Below are 18,255 nucleotides of genomic sequence, written 5' to 3' on the forward strand. Positions count from 1 at the left end.
CCCCACCCCACCCCCTCCGGGCGCTCTCCTTCGTGCGGCGCGGTCTGACCCCGCCCTCGGCAAGATGGCGGCGCCCAGGTTGGGTACGCCTGGTCTCCGGGTCTTGAGTGGGACGTCGCGTCCCGGGAGACCGTTCACTCCCGGATCCAAGCCGTTTTGTTCCAGCGCTACTACCTCTAGGCCCCTGAATGCTCAGAGATTGGCGGAGAAGCTCCGAGCCCAGAAACAAGAGCAAAAGACGAAGAAAATGCCGGTGAGCATGGGAAGACCACAACTCCCAAGAGGCAATGCTCTCAGGATTTCCCAGGTGTGGGGTGCGGTAGGCAGGTTCTGTATCTGCCGGTAAGTCAGTGTTGGGGGATATACAGTGTGACAGTCGGAATACCGCTGAGAAAAAAGGACAGTGATTGCACAGTGTCTTTGTGGGCACTTTTGCTACTGCCAGGCTCAGACCCAAGCACCGCGTGGGTATGTAGGTGAGATAGATACCGATATATGGTCCCAAAGGAAGGCATGAATCTAATTCTACAACACAGCCATTCCCCGCACGAATTTTCACTTAAATCCCATTGAGGCCACCCCCAGCGCTTCGCTTCCTCGTTAAGCTTTTGCCGTCCTTCTCTCTTCTTAGGGTTCTACAAACCTTGTTCAGCGGAGGGTGCAGGAACTCGTGCGATTCACGCAGCAGCTACAGCGAGTTCACCCCAATGTGCTTGCTAAGGAACTGAGCCGAGGGATTCTCCACCAGGACAAGGACATTGTGGTCATTAATAAACCCTATGGTCTCCCTGTCCACGGTAAGAACCACGTGGGCAAGGGAAAGAAACCTGCTGCTGCTTCCTTCTACAGCTAACGGTACCTCTGAAGCCTGACTTACATGTGAGGCATTCTTGAATTCAAGTTAATTAAACCTTTGTACAGTGTTATCCCGTGTATATGACTACTGGTAACACAAACCAGTGCCTAGTCCCCACTTCCACATATTTGACAGTGGGCTGTATGCCTCCCACAGGGATTATTGCAGAGAAATACAAACGCTGAATTCTGACTGTGGGCTGTATGCAGCTCCCACACAGATTGTTGCCGAGAGATACAAAAAGCCGTGCGCTGACAATCTAATGGTTATTTTCTATCAAAACGGGGGAGAGGGAGAAAAGCTGAGTGCCAGTGTGCAACTGTCATCCCAGGTCTAGGAGAGTCTGAGGCAGGAGGATCAAGTGTTCAGACCAGTCTCAGCAACTGCAAAACCTCATTTCAAAATGAGAGAGCTAGAGAAACAAGAACAAGCAAAACTGGGAAAGAGGAAATAATATAAGAGGGAGGATGTGTTTGTGTTTAGGACTGTACCTAACATGAAACCCCAAAGTGTTGGGAACTTAATGGATGTCCTGAGTCTGTTGAATGTCATGATGAGGGACAGCTGAAGGGAGACAGAACTGAAAAAAAGAAAAATAGGGAATATCAAAGACTTTCAGGGGGAAAATTAATATTTTAGCTAAAAGTATTTTGGTTGAAATAAATAACTCCTTTGGTGGCAGTACAGAGAAATAAAATAGGCCTTGCCAAATGCATTCTGTGATTTTTTCCCCCTCTTGATTTCCTAACAGGTTTTTTTCCTTACTATTCTCTGATGAGGTTTTTGGTTGTTGGTGTTAATTTTTTAAAGGTATTTTTAGATAACAAAGCAGAGTTGGAAAGATAGTAATCTATCTTTGGTCTAATGAAGAGTACAAAGAGTAAAATCTAGGAATATCTGTTCTCAGAGACCTTCACCTTAACCTTTCTTCTATAATGGCTCAGTATAGCTTCCCAGTCCCACAAAACCAGAAGAGAAAGCCACAGTTTTGTCCAGACTTCAGTTACTTTTGAGTCCTTGGGATGCTTGTTAAAATATGAGTTCTGACTTAGTAGTCTCAACTGGGGACCTTGAGTTCATTTTATAGCTAGTGAGATCCTATTATTGTTAGTAATCCCTGCCATGTTTTCATAGCACAACTGTAGAAAATGGGGACAATTTCTTACTCAGTAATGATTGGTTTCTTAAGAAGAGTTCCTCTGGCTCTTTCCTTCTTAGGTGGCCCTGGAGTCCAGCTCTGCATCAGTGATGTACTGCCCATCCTGGCAAAGATGCTTCGTGGCCACAAGGCAGAGCCATTGCATCTGTGCCACCGTCTGGACAAAGAAACCACGGGTGTAATGGTGCTGGCCTGGGAGCAGGATATGGCACATCAAGTCCAGGAGTTGTTCAGAGCCCGCCAGGTGGAGAAGAAGTACTGGTATGGGTCTGTTAGTGGAATAAATGAGGGCATCTCTTTTATCTGTCTGCTGTACTGCAGGGACTATTAATAGAAGGCATTGTACTAGTACTCATGAGGATATAAAGAGTCTATGAAATAGCTTACTGAGAATATTGAGTGATAAAATCGTCCATGTCTATGTGCATGTATGTGTGACTGTGTGTGCATGCACACTCATGTATACATGTGGAAGTCAAGTAGGACGTCAGACTTCATTCTCTATCACTCCTTATTTTATTTTATTGAGCTAGGGTATCCCTCTGAACCTGGAATTCACTGATTGGTTAGACTAGCTGAAAAGTTAGCTTCCAGGCTGTGTCTGGCTCTGCCCCCTCGAGCCCTGGGATTACAGATGTGCACTGCTGTACTGGGCTTAGCATGTCTGCTAGAGCTCCAAACTCATTATCATGCATGTGCAACTAGCTGAGCTATCTCCTCAACCCTTTTTGTTTGGCTGGTGTTGAGATGAAGTTTTACTTTATACCTTTGGCTGGCCTGGAACTTGCTACATAAACCAGGATGGCTTTGAACTCTCATCTCTCTCTACCTACCTACCTACCTACCTACCTACCTACCTATTTACCTATCATTCATCCATCTATCTATCTACCTACCTATCATTCATCTATCTGTCTTGTCTATTTACCTATCTGTCTCTCTATTTACCTATTTATCTCCCTACTCTATCTACCTACTTACCTATCATTCATCTATCTGTCTGTCTGTCTATTTACCTATCTATCTCTTTGTCTATCTACCTACCTACCTACCTATCATTCATCTGTCTGTCTGTCTATCTATCTATCTATCTATCTATCTATCTATCTATCTATCTCTGCTTCCCAAATGCTGAGTAGAAAGACCTGCACCACTATGCCCAGCGCTGTTTTTTAAACATTTATTTATTTGTGTTTCTGCATGTTTGTGTATGCATTTGGCCACATGCTTACCACTGCGAATGTGTGGAAATCAGGACAACTTGTAGTCAGTTCTCTCCTTCCATTGTGTGAGCACCAGAGGTCAAATTGAGACTGTCAGGGTTAGCAGCAAACATCTTTATCTGCTGTGGCCGTCTCAATGGCCACTGATTTGTTTCTTGAGACAGGGTTTCAAGTAGCCCAGGCTAACCTTGAACTGCTCATCCTCCTGCTGGGATCACAGCTGTACATCACCACACCCTGTTCCGTGTCAGTGTTTTTAGGATATATCCTTTAAAAATAGGATTGCAGATTTGAATGATATGCATGCTTAAAATGTTTTATCATTTTTTTGAAATTTATCTTTAATTCGTGTGTATGGGGGGATTTTGGTTTGTGCACCATAGTCATGCAGAGCCTGTGGAGGCCAGTTAAGAGGGACAGTCCTGTGGGTCCTCTGGAACTGGAATTGCAGATGGTTGTTAGCCGCCATGTGGGTGCAAGGAGTTGAATGTACATCCTCTTGAAGCCCAGTCAGTGCTCTTAACCTCTGAGCTGTCTCTCAATCCTCATGTGTAAAAATTTGATAGTATTAAACTGCTGTCCTAAATAGTTATATCAGTTTCCACTCTCACCAGTGGTGAGTACACACACCTCAAATTATTTTAAAAAGCCACCCAGATAGGGGTTTTGTGTTAATTTCTGTTTGAATTTCCCTTTCTGAGAATAGACTATTTTTCCTAGGCTATTTTCCTATTGGGTTATGATTTAAATTTGATTTATAAATTTCATTCTATGCTTTGGATATATAGTCCTTTTTTGTTTTAGAAATTGTGCATTAACTTTGTGATCAAGGGGACCCTTTAAAAATTAGATATGGGCCGGGCGGTGGTGGCGCACGCCTTTAATCCTAGCACTCGGGAGGCAGAGGCAGGCGGATCTCTGTGAGTTCGAGGCCAGCCTGGTCTACAAGAGCTAGTTCCAGGACAGGCTCCAAAACCACAGAGAAACCCTGTCTCGAAAAACCAAAAAAAAAAAAAAAAAAAAATTAGATATGGTAGGTGGGTGGTGGCGCACACCTTTAATCCCAGCACTAGGGAGGTGGAGGCAGGCGGATCTCTGTGACTTCAAAGAATGTGGCTGAGTGACAGAATGGATATGGTAAAAACCCACAGGACTGTCCCTCTTAACTCGTTAGTCAAAGAAGTCATGAAACCACAGCCATCATTCAGTGACCCATTTTAGATCTCTTTTACATAGACAAGAAATTGCAAAAATGGTAGTAAAGATGGTCCATTGTGAGGTCTTAAGTGACTCCCAGCAGTCCCTCTCTGATTCTTGTGACTCAGGCAGCAATCTGTGTGTCACCCCCAGGGCCATCACTGTGCGTACCCCCTTGCCCTCGGCAGGAATCATAGATATCCCAATTGTGGAGAAGAAAGTGCAAGGCCAGCAGCAACACCACAAGGTAGGGGAGCCGCCTCCCTGAGGCATGGGTTTCTGTCTTTTCCTAGGAATCACATCTTGATTTCTCTGGCTGCAGATGACACTGGCCCCGAGTTACCGTATGGACAATGGGAAAATGGTAAAGGTGCGGGCTAACCGGGACGCCCATGTTGCTGTCACTCAGTACCAGGTGCTCTGCAGCACCCCCTCTTCCGCCCTCGTGGAGCTGCAGCCTGTTACTGGTGAGGATGCCCCCTTCCACCGTGCTCTGCCCAGGGCCTTGTGCTGGATTTTTTTTCCCTTATTCTGAGCCACTGATACTGTGTTTAGGCTGAGGGTACAGCTGACTCATGTGACTCTGTGTTTCTGATGCAGATCTGAAACTAGGGTCCCTGTGGGGATAATTGTGGGGATTAGAATAGATGAAATGATACACTATGTCTCCCACACTGCTGGAGCTTGTGAGCCTCCTGCCTCAGCCTCCCAAGTGAGGAGAACACAGTTTAAATGGCTTTATTGAAAAACATACAAAGCATTTCTTCAAAAAAAAAAAAAACCCAAAACCAAACAAACAAAAAAACCATTTCATTCAACAATTCTATTCTTTAGTTAAAAACAAAACAAAACAAAAAAACAAAAGCTAAAACTAAAGGCAGACATTTGCATCCTGTGTTCATAAGAGTAACCCCGGATGGATGAATAGAGAAATGACATGGGATGGGTATGTGTGCACAAACAATGTTATTTTTAGCCTTAGAAGAATGATGGAATTCTGCCATGTGCTACATGGATGAACCTTGAAAACGTTATGCTAAGTGAAGTAAACTACATATAAAGGGTAGATTCTATATGATTTATCTCACATGATGTACTTAGAGTAGTCGGATTCATAAAGGAAATAGAATGATGCTTGTCAAAAACTAGTGGTGAGGGGAACCAGAGGAGAGGAATGGTCAGACGTTGTTTCAGTTGGTGAGTTTTAGATTGGAAGAATAGGAAATTTCTAGATGGGCAGTGTTAAAATTATAAGAAATTAGGGTAGTCATAGACATAAAAGTCATGGTGATGGCTGTCCAGAATGGGTATGCTTATTTCCCCAGCTGGCTGGTCCTGCGTAGCTTATAGTTTCCTCATTACTCCTTTTTGCATTTGGTGCTGCCAGTTTACTCTGCTTTACTTCTGTGTTGAAGCAGATGTCAGCATAGCATTGTTTCTATTGCTCCTCATACATATTTCTTTCCTTTTTCTCCTAAGGAATAAAACATCAGCTTCGGGTTCACCTGTCTTTTGGGTTAGATTGCCCGATCCTTGGTGATCATAAGTACTCAGACTGGAATAGGTTGATCCCTCAGGTAAGACTGGTTGTATTAGTTTTCCAAGACCAAGGAAAGAGTTTATTTTACATATGAAAGAGTTTATTTTAGCTATTGTTGCAGAGGGATAAGAACCCATCATGGTGGGGAAGCATGGCAGCCGGAACTGGGTGCCGAGAGCTCTTATCTCAAATGTAAGCCTTAAGTTCCCAAAGCCTGCCCTCAGTGACACACTTCCCCTAGCACCACCTAAACTTCCCCAAATAGCACCACCAACTATGGATCAAAAATTGAGTATTCAAAAGCCCAACCCTCTGGAGGCACACTTTCAAACCAGTATTGGTTTAACTGTGTGCATTTAACAGGTAAGTGAGAGAACGCTTCACCACCACCACCCCCGCGTGTTTTGTGGTTTTGGAGATAATATTTATTGAGATAATAAACAAATGAATGGCCTCACCGTAGTGTGTCAATGCCGGAAGTCCCCTTGGTCATTTTGAGACAGGGTCTGATTGTGTGTAGGGCCTGGAAACCCCTTTGTAGGTCAGGCTGGCCTTGAACTCATAGGGATCCACCTACTTCTACCTCCCCAGTGCTGGGATTAAAGGCATGTGCCACCATGGCCTAACAAGGACTTCTTTCTTCCTTTTGTTTCCAAGTAACAGTGGAGTTTACTAATAAATTATTTTATTATAAATACAAATATGGGCATCAAGAGACAGGGAGAAACACATTTAAGAAGACATCCCCTAGAGCAAGGGAGGGTTCTCAAGGAGAAATGTAACATTTAAGTGTCTTAATAATAGCTTCTGAAATTACATTGTTCAAGAAGATTTAAAAAAAGATGTTTTGGTAAACTTACTATTTTTTTTTTTTAATTAAAACCCTGAAGTAGGTCATGACAAAGTATTGTCACCAGACATGGGAACATACTTCTAACTTTTAGAGGCATCAGAGTAGTTGTTGTCTTCATAGAGCCACAGGATGTGCTGGCAGAGCCTTAATGGTTCATTTGTTTGCTTTCAGGTATTGTTGGGAGGCTGTGATAAGATAAAAGCTGCCTTTCCTGCATTCTAAAGAACCGCGGAGAGCCTTTTTCATTAGCTGATAGTAGCATCCATTCTCTTAAAAGGCCAGAAAATGTTCCAATAAGAGTTTCTCTGGTATGGTTGTATTTTTCTTACCTAGGTTCTAAGTCCTTCCTAGACTTGTCCCTGGAGCAGGCTAGGCATTACTGGGTTATGGGTTATAACTTGCAGAGGTTAGTGTGGTTGCTAGTTAAAGGTCACTGGCCATGCCCTTAAGGTTTGTCTTTGCTCTGTGTAGAAGCTTTCTGCTGGCACACTGAAGAAGCTGGGACTGCAGCAGACAAAGGCCCGTTACATCCCCCTTCACCTGCACGCCAGGCAGCTCATCCTGCCTGCTCTGGGAGCCAGAAGAGAGGAACTCCTCCTGGCTTGCAAGCTTCCTCACTTCTTTGCGAGTTCTCTGCGTCGTCTGGGTTTAGACATGCCAAATCAGGATCAAAGCGGAGGCAGTGAGGCCAGGCATGTAGAAGCAGAGTGAAGACTATTGACCAGGCTGGCCCCAGAGCTCTGCTGTATTTTATGGATTTTGTGATCTTCTCACTTGGAAGAGACTACAGAACCACCACCTGGCTAAGTTGAAGGAACTTGGCCGCTTCAGGACTTTTAATGGAGAATGAAGTCTTATTTACTGTCAGTTTGGCTGTGATGTGGAAAAGCCTGCTGAAAGTCTCTCCTTGATAGGTCTCTTCGCCAAGATGGAAGAGAGCCTAGGACCAGACAGATTGTACCAGTAAAGGAGAACCACAGGCTGGAATCTGTGGCCAGGAACTGTCTTCATCCAACAGGAAGAAAAGCTTCTGAGCTGTCAGGAGTGCTCCCTTGGAAAGAGTGGCTTGGATATCATGGGACCCAGGGATTTTGTCAACTAGAACATGGGTGCCATACTGCCTTAGCAATGAACCTGTGAAAGGGTTGTTCAGCTGGGACAAATGGCGGGCAGCTAACCTAAGAGAGTGAGGCTGATAGGGTGGAAGGTATTGGCTGGGTCAACAGGCCAAGCACACAAACTGTCTAACGGCTCCAGCTGATTGTTGCCCTGTGGGCAAATTTTCTATTTTCTTTTAGAGAACCAGGAAAATCCAGATATTTCTGTGAAATCTCCCAACCTGTTACCAACTAAATAAAAACATTCTAATTTTTTTTGAGATTACAATTGCATCATTTCCCTTTTCCTCCTATGCTTCCAGACCCTTCCATGTACCCTGCCCACTTTCACATTCATGGCCTCTTTTTCTTTAATTGTTATTTTGTGTGTGTTTTCCCAAATATATAAATACAACCTGCTAAGTCTATATAATGCTGTGTATTTATGTTTTCAGGGTTGACCATTTGTGATGGGGAAGCCTTGTTAACCAATTATCTTTTAAGAGGTGGGACCAAGTTAGGGTGTGGCTTTCTGGGACCCGGAGCTCATGGCCCAGGTTCTCTCTCTCTCTCTCTCTCTCTCTCTCTCTCTGTCTCTCTTTCTGCTTCCCTCGCGGCACAGCTGAGCTTGAACTTCTTGTTCCTGTTTTGTGAGTTTTCCCCTTATAATAAATATAAATATAATTGTTTCATCTTTTAGCTAGCCTAATTATTTCCCAAATCGAGCTAACTTCTACACATTTGGTATTGGATAACCAGTTGGTGTGTTCTTCCCACTATTTCTCCCAATCTCAGCATTCCTTAGGTGCTCATAGTTCTTTGTGTAGGGTTAGAGCCTCGTGAGCTTTCTCTCTTCCACATTTGCATGGCCACTGGTGTCATCCTTGTGTAGGTCATGCTTAGGCACCCACGGTGGTAAACCCTCAACGATGTACTTTCTGGCATTTCTAAGAGACATGATCTCAGCAAAACCCCTGACCCTCTTGCCTTTACAGTGTTCCCTCCCCGTTCCACAGTAATCCTGGCCCTTAGAAGTTGGAGTTGTGTTGTAGACATTATTAGTTGGAACTGGCGCCACCACTCTACTTCTGATTGGTTGTGGTTTTCTGTAATGATTTTCATCTAGAAGTTTCCTTGACGAAGGGTAAGAACACTTACCTGTGGGTATAAGGACAAATACTTAGAATGTAGTTAGGGACTATGCTGCTTTAGTAAAGTGGCTACACAAATATTGAAGATAGTAAGGCTGGGAAAAGGGCACAAGCGAAGTGCTTGCTGGGCCAATGTGCAGCGCTGAGTTTGATCCCCAGCGTCTACGTAAGTGCCAGGCACAGTAGCATACCCAGTGCTGAGGAGGCAGAGCTGGATCCCTGGGGCTGGCTGGCCAGGCAGTTCAAATTATCAAGTTCCAGATTCAGTGAGATACCCTTTCTCAAAATGTGGAGCATGGTTGAGGAAGACTGTGTCACTGTCCGGCCTTCACATGAAGATGCACCTGCATGTACATACACGTGCGCAGATACACAGATACACACATTCACCAGCATGCACACATGGCACATGCAGACAGCCAAGCCCATATTTGCAGGTTGAATTTGGTTTTTAGATTACTAGTTTGAATCTGTTTAAAGGAGTGATTTGGAAGTTTAGGGAGAGACATCTTGAGAGTTGTGATTGACATTTCTGCTCCCTGCAGTGCTTGGCTTTCTCGCTGAGGGATGGCTCTGGTTAATTCGTGACTGGGCTTATAAGGGTGCTGCTTTCAATAAGTCCTCAGTTTGGAAACGAAGGAGATGGCCATGCTGAGCACCCTAGAGATGGAAATTTCATTGGCCTCCCTGTCAGTATATCCAACTCTTATTTTGGTCTTTAAACAATCTTTTACACCAGTGTTTCTCAACCTGTGGGTTGCAACCCCCTTGGGGGGGTCACCCTTGGACAGGGGTCACCTAAGAACATTGGAAAACAAATATGATTCATAACAGTAGCAAAATTACAGTTACGAAGTAGCAATGAAAATAATTTTACGTTTGGGGCCACCACAACGTGAGGAACTGTATAAAAGGTCTGCAGCATTAGGAAGATTGAGAACCACTGTTTGACACAGATGTAACTCATAACTGTGTCTGGGCTGAGCTGAAGAAAGTTGGAGTGACAGCCTCCAGGACAGCTCTTATGTGCTCTCTCTATGGAGTAGCCCCCCAACCTTAGCTGTGACGTCTCCTACGGTTTTAGTTACCTATGTGTAACTGTAGTCCAAACAGATTAAGTAGAAATTTTTAGAAATAAACAATTGGTGAGTTTTATGCTATCCATCATTCTGAATAGTGTGATGGACTCTTTCAGCACCCTGCTAATGCTACCTGGGTGGCGGATATTTCCTTTGCCATCATGGTGTTGTGTAGACTACCACTCTCCAGTGCACTTTAGCCACTTAGGAGCTGGGGTATCAGATTTTATCAGATCAGTTGTGTCTGTTATAGAGTTCGTCAAGTAACATTTTAGAAAGATCGCATTCACTTGTTTTATTATATTATAATTGTTTTTATTAATTTCTTACTGTACCTGGTTTACAGATTAAACTCAGTTACAGATATGAAAAGAAAAACAGGGTTTTGTAGGGTTTGGTCACATCTATGCTTTCTTTCTATTTAACATAAAGAACTCTGAAACTGGGAGTGGTAACACCTTAAACCCCAGCTCTCAGGAGGTGGAGGCTGGCAGATCTGTGATTTGGAGGCTGACAAGCCTGATCTACATAGTGAGCTCCAGGACACCCAAGGGTACATAGACCCTGTTTCAAAAACACAAGCAAACAAAAGAAAAATTGTGAGTGTGTATGCACATGTGTGCTCCACAGCACATGTGTGGAGGTCAGAGGACCACGCAGGGGGTCAGTTCTCTCCTTCCACTGTTTGGGATCTGGGAGTTGAATTCACGTTGTCAGACTTCATGGCAAGCATCCTTACTTACCGAGCCATCTCATTGGCCCCAATGTCTGTGATTTTGAGCATCCACTGAGAGTCTTGGAATATATCTTTCAGGGACAGAGGAATTCTGGATTGAATATGCAATTTTTTAACCCCCTTCCCTGTTTTCTTGCTACCGATTACTCTGCACAGTAAATTTAATAGCCCACCCAGGAGAAGTGACTATCTTCCGTTATATAAAACTTACATATTTTGTGTATTTTTTCTCGTGTTTAGCACACCATGTTTCTCAAGATAAAGTGATAGGAATGACACTTGGGAACTACTGATGGCGGCTTCGAGGAATTAGTTGAACAGGAATGCCCTTAGAATGGAAACCTGCAGAAAAGAGCGGGTGGTAGAAATAGAAGTTCATTGGAAAGGAAAGAGGGAGTGAGTACTCAGGGCATGCGAGAAAAAACGACTGGGTTTGTGTCCCTGTTTACCCTGTTGGTGTCTCCTCAGTGAGGACCCCACCCTTCAGTTCGGCAAACTGAATAATTAGGAGGCTCAGAGCACCTGGACTGTTCACAGTTCTCAGGAACTTTCCCGAGAAATGGGAAAATGTGATTAGCTCCCTGATGTCCAAACAAGGGAGGGCCAGGAAGATTGTTCCCTAGGCTCTGGCACAACCTCAGACTGGTCTGAGAACTAGCTTCATTGCCTAACCTGCTCAGTATCACCATGAAATGCTATACTGCTATTTTCTGTCAGCTTTCAAAAATTAATCTTGGATTTTTTTTGTTTGGTTTTCCAAGACAGGATTTCTCTGTGTAGCCCTAGATGTCATAGAACCTGTTCTGTAGACCAGGCTGACCTCGAACTCAGAGATCTGCCTGCCTCTGCCTCTCAAGTGCTGAGATTAAAGGCATGGGCTACCATACCTGGCAATTTAATTTTTTGATACAAAGTCTCACTGTATAGCCATGGCTGATGTTGAACTCATGGCCTTTCTCCCTCAGCCTCCTGAGTACTGGGATTAAAGGTGTGTGCACCCACTCCCTGGCCTCCATGGGTAACTACTGTAACTAGCTCTACACTCTTATCTTCAGGCAAGCTTTATTTGTTAAAGCACAAGCAAAATATCACCACGTCTTATAGTATTTAGGATATAATATTAAGAAGTATCCTTTAAAATTAGCATTTAAACATACTATAAGAAATACCAACTATCAGATGATGCAGTCCATTTGTAATTATTAACACCCAAGCATTAGCAGAAAGGAAACCATTGCTGACCAGCCCCCAACACAGGAAAGGATTGCTTTCTTAGTTAGCGTTTCTACTACCGCAGTGAATACCATAACCAAAAAGCAGGTTGGGGAGAAAAGGGTTTATTTGGCTTACACTTCCCTATTGCTATTTAGCATTGAAGGAAGTCAGGACAGGAACTCAGACAGCTGCAGGAACCCGGAGGCAGGAGCTGATGCAGAGGCCATGAAGGAGTGGTGCTTACTGGCTTGTTCCCCATGGGTTGTTCTTTCTTGTAGAACCCAGAACCACCAGCACAATGGGCAGGGCCCTCCCGCTGATCACTAACTAATTAAGAAAATGCCTTACAGCCAGATTCTATGAAGGCATTTTCTCATTGATGACTCTAGTTTGTGTCAAGTTGATAGAAGACCAGCCAGCATATCTATGTTCACAGTGTGGCAGTGACTTACTGGTCAGGGTGTAGTTTCTGGAATTCCAGGGGCCATCTGGTGTGAGAATATACTCTGCTTTGATTGTGTGGGGAAGATAAGATATAGTCTTATTTGATTATCAGGCCATCGGGCAAAGGACATTTCTATAGTGCTGAATCCCAGAGAAGTTGGACTTGGAACCTGGTGGAGTAGTTTGAAGGGACCACTTGATACCAAATGCTGCAAATTGGCAAAGTGCCTGAGATACCAGGAGGAGTCCACAGACATTCTCTTCAAAGGACCAGGTAGCAAATATTCCAGACTTGGCAGGTCATACAAGTTGTTGTACCAACTTCTTGATTATTCTGACAAGGAAACCAACACCAGACAAAATGTAAATAAATGGGTGAGGTTGTGCTCTAATAAGATTTTATTAGTGGACTCTGGAATATGAAAGTTACATAATATTCAATTACGTGTCAATAAGCATACTACCTCAAGCTGCCATTGCAAAATACCACAGTTAGATGGATTCAGTAGCCCACAGTTCTAGAGGCTACAAATCCAAGATCCAGGTATAGGCAGGTCTGGTTTTCCTTTGGTCTTCGTCTCCTGCCTTAACAGACAGCTGACTATCCATGTATGTCCCTGACATCTCTTTCTACACAAACACCAATCACATTAATCAAGGTGCTGTCCTTATGGTATCCTTGACTATAATTATCCCTTTAAATACCTAGAGATAATTATACAATGAGGGCTGAGGGAAAGGTTTTTATTGTAGGTCTGAGGGAAAGAACTGCCAAAGGCATCTGGAAGAGTCTAGGATAGAGAAAGAAAGCAGTCGACTGAACATTGCCTTCAGACTGGGCCTGACCAGGAGAGAAACAGAAACAGAACAGAGGAGTCAGGGGAGAGCAAGAGAGGGAGATGAAAAGAGTGCAGGCCAAAGAGAGGGGACCAACCAAGAGAGAGAGAGGGCCAAGAGAAGGTACAGGACAGAGGCAAGCGTGAGCAGAGTGGAACAGCAGGGCTAAAAGGAGAATGAGCAGCTGAGGGAGGGAAGCTCGCGGGCTGGGGGAAGTCTAGGGAGGGTGGGGACAGAGAAGAGACAGGAAGCCAGCAGAACTCTGTACGCTTAACAGGTACCTGACTACTGAGGGAACCTGGAGGCCAGCACTCGCTTTGGTATGCTAATAGGCACCACAGATAGTACTTGTCCTTTCCCCCAGAGGTAGGGGAAAAGCCTCCTTTTGGTAGAGGGTAACCAGCTTCACAAGTTCCCAAAGAAGGCTGGCTTTAGTCTAACCACCAGACTTTGGACCTGACAATACTGGGCAGGAACAGCACTGCAGCAGACAGCTGAGAAATCACATCTTTAACCAGGAGCCCGAAGCAGAAGAAGAAACTGTAAGTGGGGTGAGGCTATGAGCACTCGAACTCTGCTCCCAGGGATACAGTTTCCTACAGCAAGGCTGCACCACCTCCTCAAACAGTGCCATCAGCTGGGAAGCTAGTGTTTAGTTACTCTAACCTACCCTATGGGGACATTTCTCATCTGGATCACCGCAGGGCAACACATGAATCTGGAGGGAGAGAACATGAATTTGTTGTATAACATTGTCATTCTTTTATTTTTTTAAAAAAATATTTAAAAATCTAAAAAGTAGAACTAGTTTTTATCTTCACTTACAGTACATTCTAGTTTCCTTTTTATTTAAGCAATCCTGGGGGGGGGGTTCTTCTCTTTTAAAAATTATTTTTATTTTATGTGCATTGGAGTTTTGCCATGGGTGTTGGGTTTCCCGGAATGGGATTTACAGACAGTTATGAGCTGCCATGTGGGTGCTGGGAATTGAACCTAGGTCCTCTGGAAAAGCACTAAGCGCTCTTAACCGTTGAGCCATCTCTCTGGTTCCTGTAGTTTGCTTTTTGTTGTTATGAAAGGAAAAGGTTTCTTTCATCCTATAGCTTACAGTGCGTCATTGAGGGAAGCTAAGGCAGGAACCTGGAGGCAGAAACTGAAACAGAAAAATGATTCTTTTTTTTTTTCTTTCACACACCAGCGGGGGCTTTATTGGTGGGACTTAGAACCATGACAAACCCCAGCATGCAGACTGTGAGGGCTGGTACAGGTGCTAGGAGATCGCGATGAGAAGCCTCCATGGGATTTGCTGCTCAGGGCTCCTTTTCTCCTCTCAGTTCTTCCGGGAAAATTTGTAGGAACACAATTCAGCACTTTACAAACTGATGGGTGACCTCGAAGATCCCCATAGACCCCTGAGCCTTCTCGTCATAGTCTGTCCAGTCCTTTTCTTGCAGATTGATGTCACTGAAGACTGTCCCTGACTCCACACCTTCAGAGGCAAACCCGGCTTGGGGCTGAAAGTTAATTTGCTCAAGGCCACGACACTAACACTCAGACTCTACTTTTGTCTTGAACTTCTCATTGTCTTCAGCATCGTAAGACTTGACGGTGCTGCTCAGAATTTCAATGGAGTTTTCCCGTGCACACAGTTCTCACTTCTGGACCGTGGAGGCACCGCCACGGCCTCCTTTCAAGGCCACGCTGTTGTCCATCAGTCGGATATATTGCCACTTCTCTGAAATCTCACCTCAGTTGCCACCTTTCATCTTCAGATACCACCGGAAGTCCTCACCCACTGGTCGAAGGTTGGTGACGTTCTCCCGACAAATGATTCTTAGAGGCTTCCTTTCCATGGCCCTCGCTTTCTTGTGCAATCCAGGCCCACTTGCCCAGGGGTGACATAGCCTACAGTGGGCTGAGCCTTCCCATGTCAATCATTCATCAAAAGATGCCCCTCAGCCTTGCTTTTAGTTGATTGTAAAAATTAGTAAGTTTGGTGGTCACATAGCTGAACAATATGTTGGTAGTCTCTCCCAAGCTTAGAAACAGGTGTCAGCTTGCTGTGGGTTATGATGACAATGGTTGCTTAAATTAGCTTTCAGGGACAAGATGGCTTTCTTGTTGACAGCATGCCCATTTAGACACGTGTCTACTGGATGACAGGATGGTTGAAAACTTGGCATCTCTGTGTTCTTACCGGATCTGGTTGGCATCTCTGCATTCTTACTGGATCTGCTTAGCATCTCTGTGTTATTACCAGATCTGCTTGGCATCTCCGTGTTTTTACTGGATCTGCTTGGCATCTCTGTGTTCTTACCAGATCTGCTTAGCATCTCTGTGTTTTTACTGGATCTGCTTAGCATCTCTGTGTTTTTACTGTATCTGCTTGGCATCTCTGCATTCTTACCAGATCTGCTTGGCATCTCTGCGTTCTTACCGGATCTGCTTGGCATCTCTGCGTTCTTACCGGATCTGCTTGGCATCTCTGTGTTCTTACTGAATCTGCTGCTTGCCTTGCTGCCTTCAGCTTGGGGCCAGATGCTGCTCATCTCAGCATGCAGACCTGTTAGTCCCTTAAGAAAATGTTTGTCAAAAAAAAAGAAAAGAAAAGAAAAGAAAATGTTTGTCCAGGACCCAGAGTCCTAACCTTTTCTAGTCTCTTTTCTGCCTCTTAAAGAACAGGGAAGTTTTTGGCTCCTAAGGTCAATGGATTACTTCTATCTAAAATATGATGCTTTCAGTGTTTACGGAGGCAGCATAAGCTTGTGACTACATGCTAGCAACCATTAGGATGGTCCCACTGGAGATCACCCAAGAGACAACTAGACGTCCCCAGTAACTGAATATTTCTTAATATAAGCCTCAGGGCTTCCCTTTAGCTAATGATAAAAGGGCCACGGACAGGGAGCTGAGACAATCTTTATCGGCGACAAGATCTTTATGATCTTTATTTTTAAGCTTGATATCTTTTCCTTTTGCTAGCATTCTGGATAAATCTTTTTCCTTGTCCCTGTCTTCAGTTAATTAGACACCTTTCTAGTAAAAAAAAAAAAAATCTTCAGTAACTCTGGGTCATCTAAAATCATGGTGTCCCTTCATCCAGCAGTGGGTTATAGATATAAGGGGCAGGGAAAGCCATGAAGTTCTCTCTCTCTCTCTCTCTCTCTCTCTCTCTCTCATTCTCTCTCTCTCTCTCTCTCTCTCTCTCTCTCTCTCTCTCCCCTCTCTCTTTTATGACTAAAAAAGGAATTAAATATTTCTCTTATCCTCACTGGGTTGGCCTGCTAAGCAGTGGGACTGGCTGCATAAGGTGGCATCTGTAGTTGTTGCAGATACAGTGAGAGTCCGTGTTATGTGGTTTGAGAAACTGGAGTCCCACCATACAGGAACTTGTGACATGCCGAAAGTGAACTTCAGCTGCTTAGAATGTTGATCAGCAGCAGTTAAATGAGGGTGTGAAGGTGGTGTTTCATTCTCTTTGTCCCCCTTAAAGTTCTACATGCACATAATTGAAAATAAGAACGAAAGGCTTATCATAAAAATGGCAGTTCATTGCCCAAGGGGAGCTTTTGTCTTTAGCGTTCTATGCAATGTGTTTGTGCCTCTGAGAAGCACTTGTTCTCAAGATGCTGGAGGTGTGTGTGGCTCTCCCGGTGCCCATTCTGAGAGAAGTACCTTGCCTTCTGTGTATTTAGGAGTTTTGCAGCCTGAGCATGCTAAACCTAAACCCACAAATCACTTTTCAGACTTCATCTCCTGCGCAGGGGCTCCTGCCTGCTTCGATTGATTCAAGAACCATGCTGTGCCTTCTCATTTGATTTCCTTCTAGGCTCCTTGCAGGGTTCTATGTGGATATCCCGCTGAGCTCCACCTTCCCATCCTGCCTCCCCCCAGTAGTTGTAGGTACAGGCAAACTTGGAAATCTCTGCCTGTGTGCTGTTGACCTCAAGTCTGTCTCTTTCCTTGGTTTGTGAGATCCTCTGCCAAGGTCATGTCCCTTAGGGAGCTCCTGATTGGCTCTCTCACATACTGCAGACTGCTTATCACTCCACCCCAGGCATGCTCCTCCTCTTCTACCTCCTGCCACAGCTAAACGTTGTCAGTAGAGTCCTGGGGATAACTCCCTTCTCTTCCCTTACGCCTGTCCCTAGTCATATAGGCAGTGTATTCTTTTTCACAAAAGCTCACGTCCAGAAAACTTGGTCTCAACTGGTAGAGCTATTAAGAGATGATTAGATTGGGAGAAATCTAGCTTCATCAGTGGGTTAATCCACTACTAAGTTCATAGCCAAACAGGACTGGATGGGGAACCCACAACCAGGGAACCTGCACGGGATCAACCTAGGCCCTCTGAGTATATGAGACAGTTGTGTAGTTTGGTCCTCTTATGGGACTCCTAACAGTGAGATGTAGGAGCCAGCCGTAATAAGCTGATAAGCTTAATAGAAACAGACCACCCAAAGGAAGTTCTTCCAACCATTACCATCTGCCAGGGTAGGACTTCAACTTATGAAGGCCTGAGTCTCAGTAGTTTACCCTGAAGCAATACCTGGCTGCAGGAAAAACCACAAACTGAAATTACCCAAGCACCACCCAAGAACAGACCATCCAAAGGAAATTCCTAATGTAACCATTGTAGATAGGATCACTTTCCAGCACACACTCACCAGGACACCCCTAGACAAATGTCAGCCAATCAGGGGTCCTGAACCTTAGAAACCCCTCACTCTCACCTTTACTACTATAAAAACCCAACTCTAGCTGAGCTCGGAGTTCTCTGAATATTCCAATACGTTGGACATGTGGACAGACCGAGTTTATATAAAATAAAGGCTCTTTGTTTTTATGTGCGGGATTTGGTCTCCTTG

General features: G+C 44.4%; 1 protein-coding gene and 1 pseudogene across 1 annotated transcript; one reads left to right on the forward strand and one right to left on the reverse strand.

Annotated features, from left to right (window-relative positions):
* The first annotated feature begins 44 nt into the window (after window positions 1-44).
* Rpusd4 (RNA pseudouridine synthase D4) lies at window positions 45-8,459 on the forward strand. The gene is made up of 7 exons (XM_057767648.1): window positions 45-253; window positions 632-797; window positions 2,075-2,276; window positions 4,589-4,682; window positions 4,758-4,902; window positions 5,915-6,012; window positions 7,300-8,459. The coding sequence occupies exons 1-7, from the start codon at window positions 65-67 to the stop codon at window positions 7,537-7,539; spliced, it is 1,134 nt and encodes a 377-aa protein (XP_057623631.1). The 5' UTR covers window positions 45-64; the 3' UTR covers window positions 7,540-8,459.
* Window positions 8,460-14,751: 6,292 nt separating this feature from the next.
* Window positions 14,752-15,240, reverse strand: LOC130872712 (CXXC motif containing zinc binding protein-like; annotated as a pseudogene).
* Window positions 15,241-18,255: the final 3,015 nt, after the last annotated feature.

The sequence above is a fragment of the Chionomys nivalis genome, chromosome 4, assembly GCF_950005125.1.
Source record: "Chionomys nivalis chromosome 4, mChiNiv1.1, whole genome shotgun sequence".
Classification (NCBI taxonomy): domain Eukaryota; kingdom Metazoa; phylum Chordata; class Mammalia; order Rodentia; family Cricetidae; genus Chionomys; species Chionomys nivalis.

Coding starts and splice junctions, on each gene's coding strand:
- Rpusd4 (XM_057767648.1), top strand. CDS start 65: ATGGCGGCGCCCAGGTTGGGTACGCCTGGTCTCCGGGTCTTGAGTGGG. Junction 798..2,074: donor CTATGGTCTCCCTGTCCACG/GTAAGAACCACG, acceptor TTTCCTTCTTAG/GTGGCCCTGGAGTCCAGCTC. Junction 4,683..4,757: donor GCCAGCAGCAACACCACAAG/GTAGGGGAGCCG, acceptor CTCTGGCTGCAG/ATGACACTGGCCCCGAGTTA.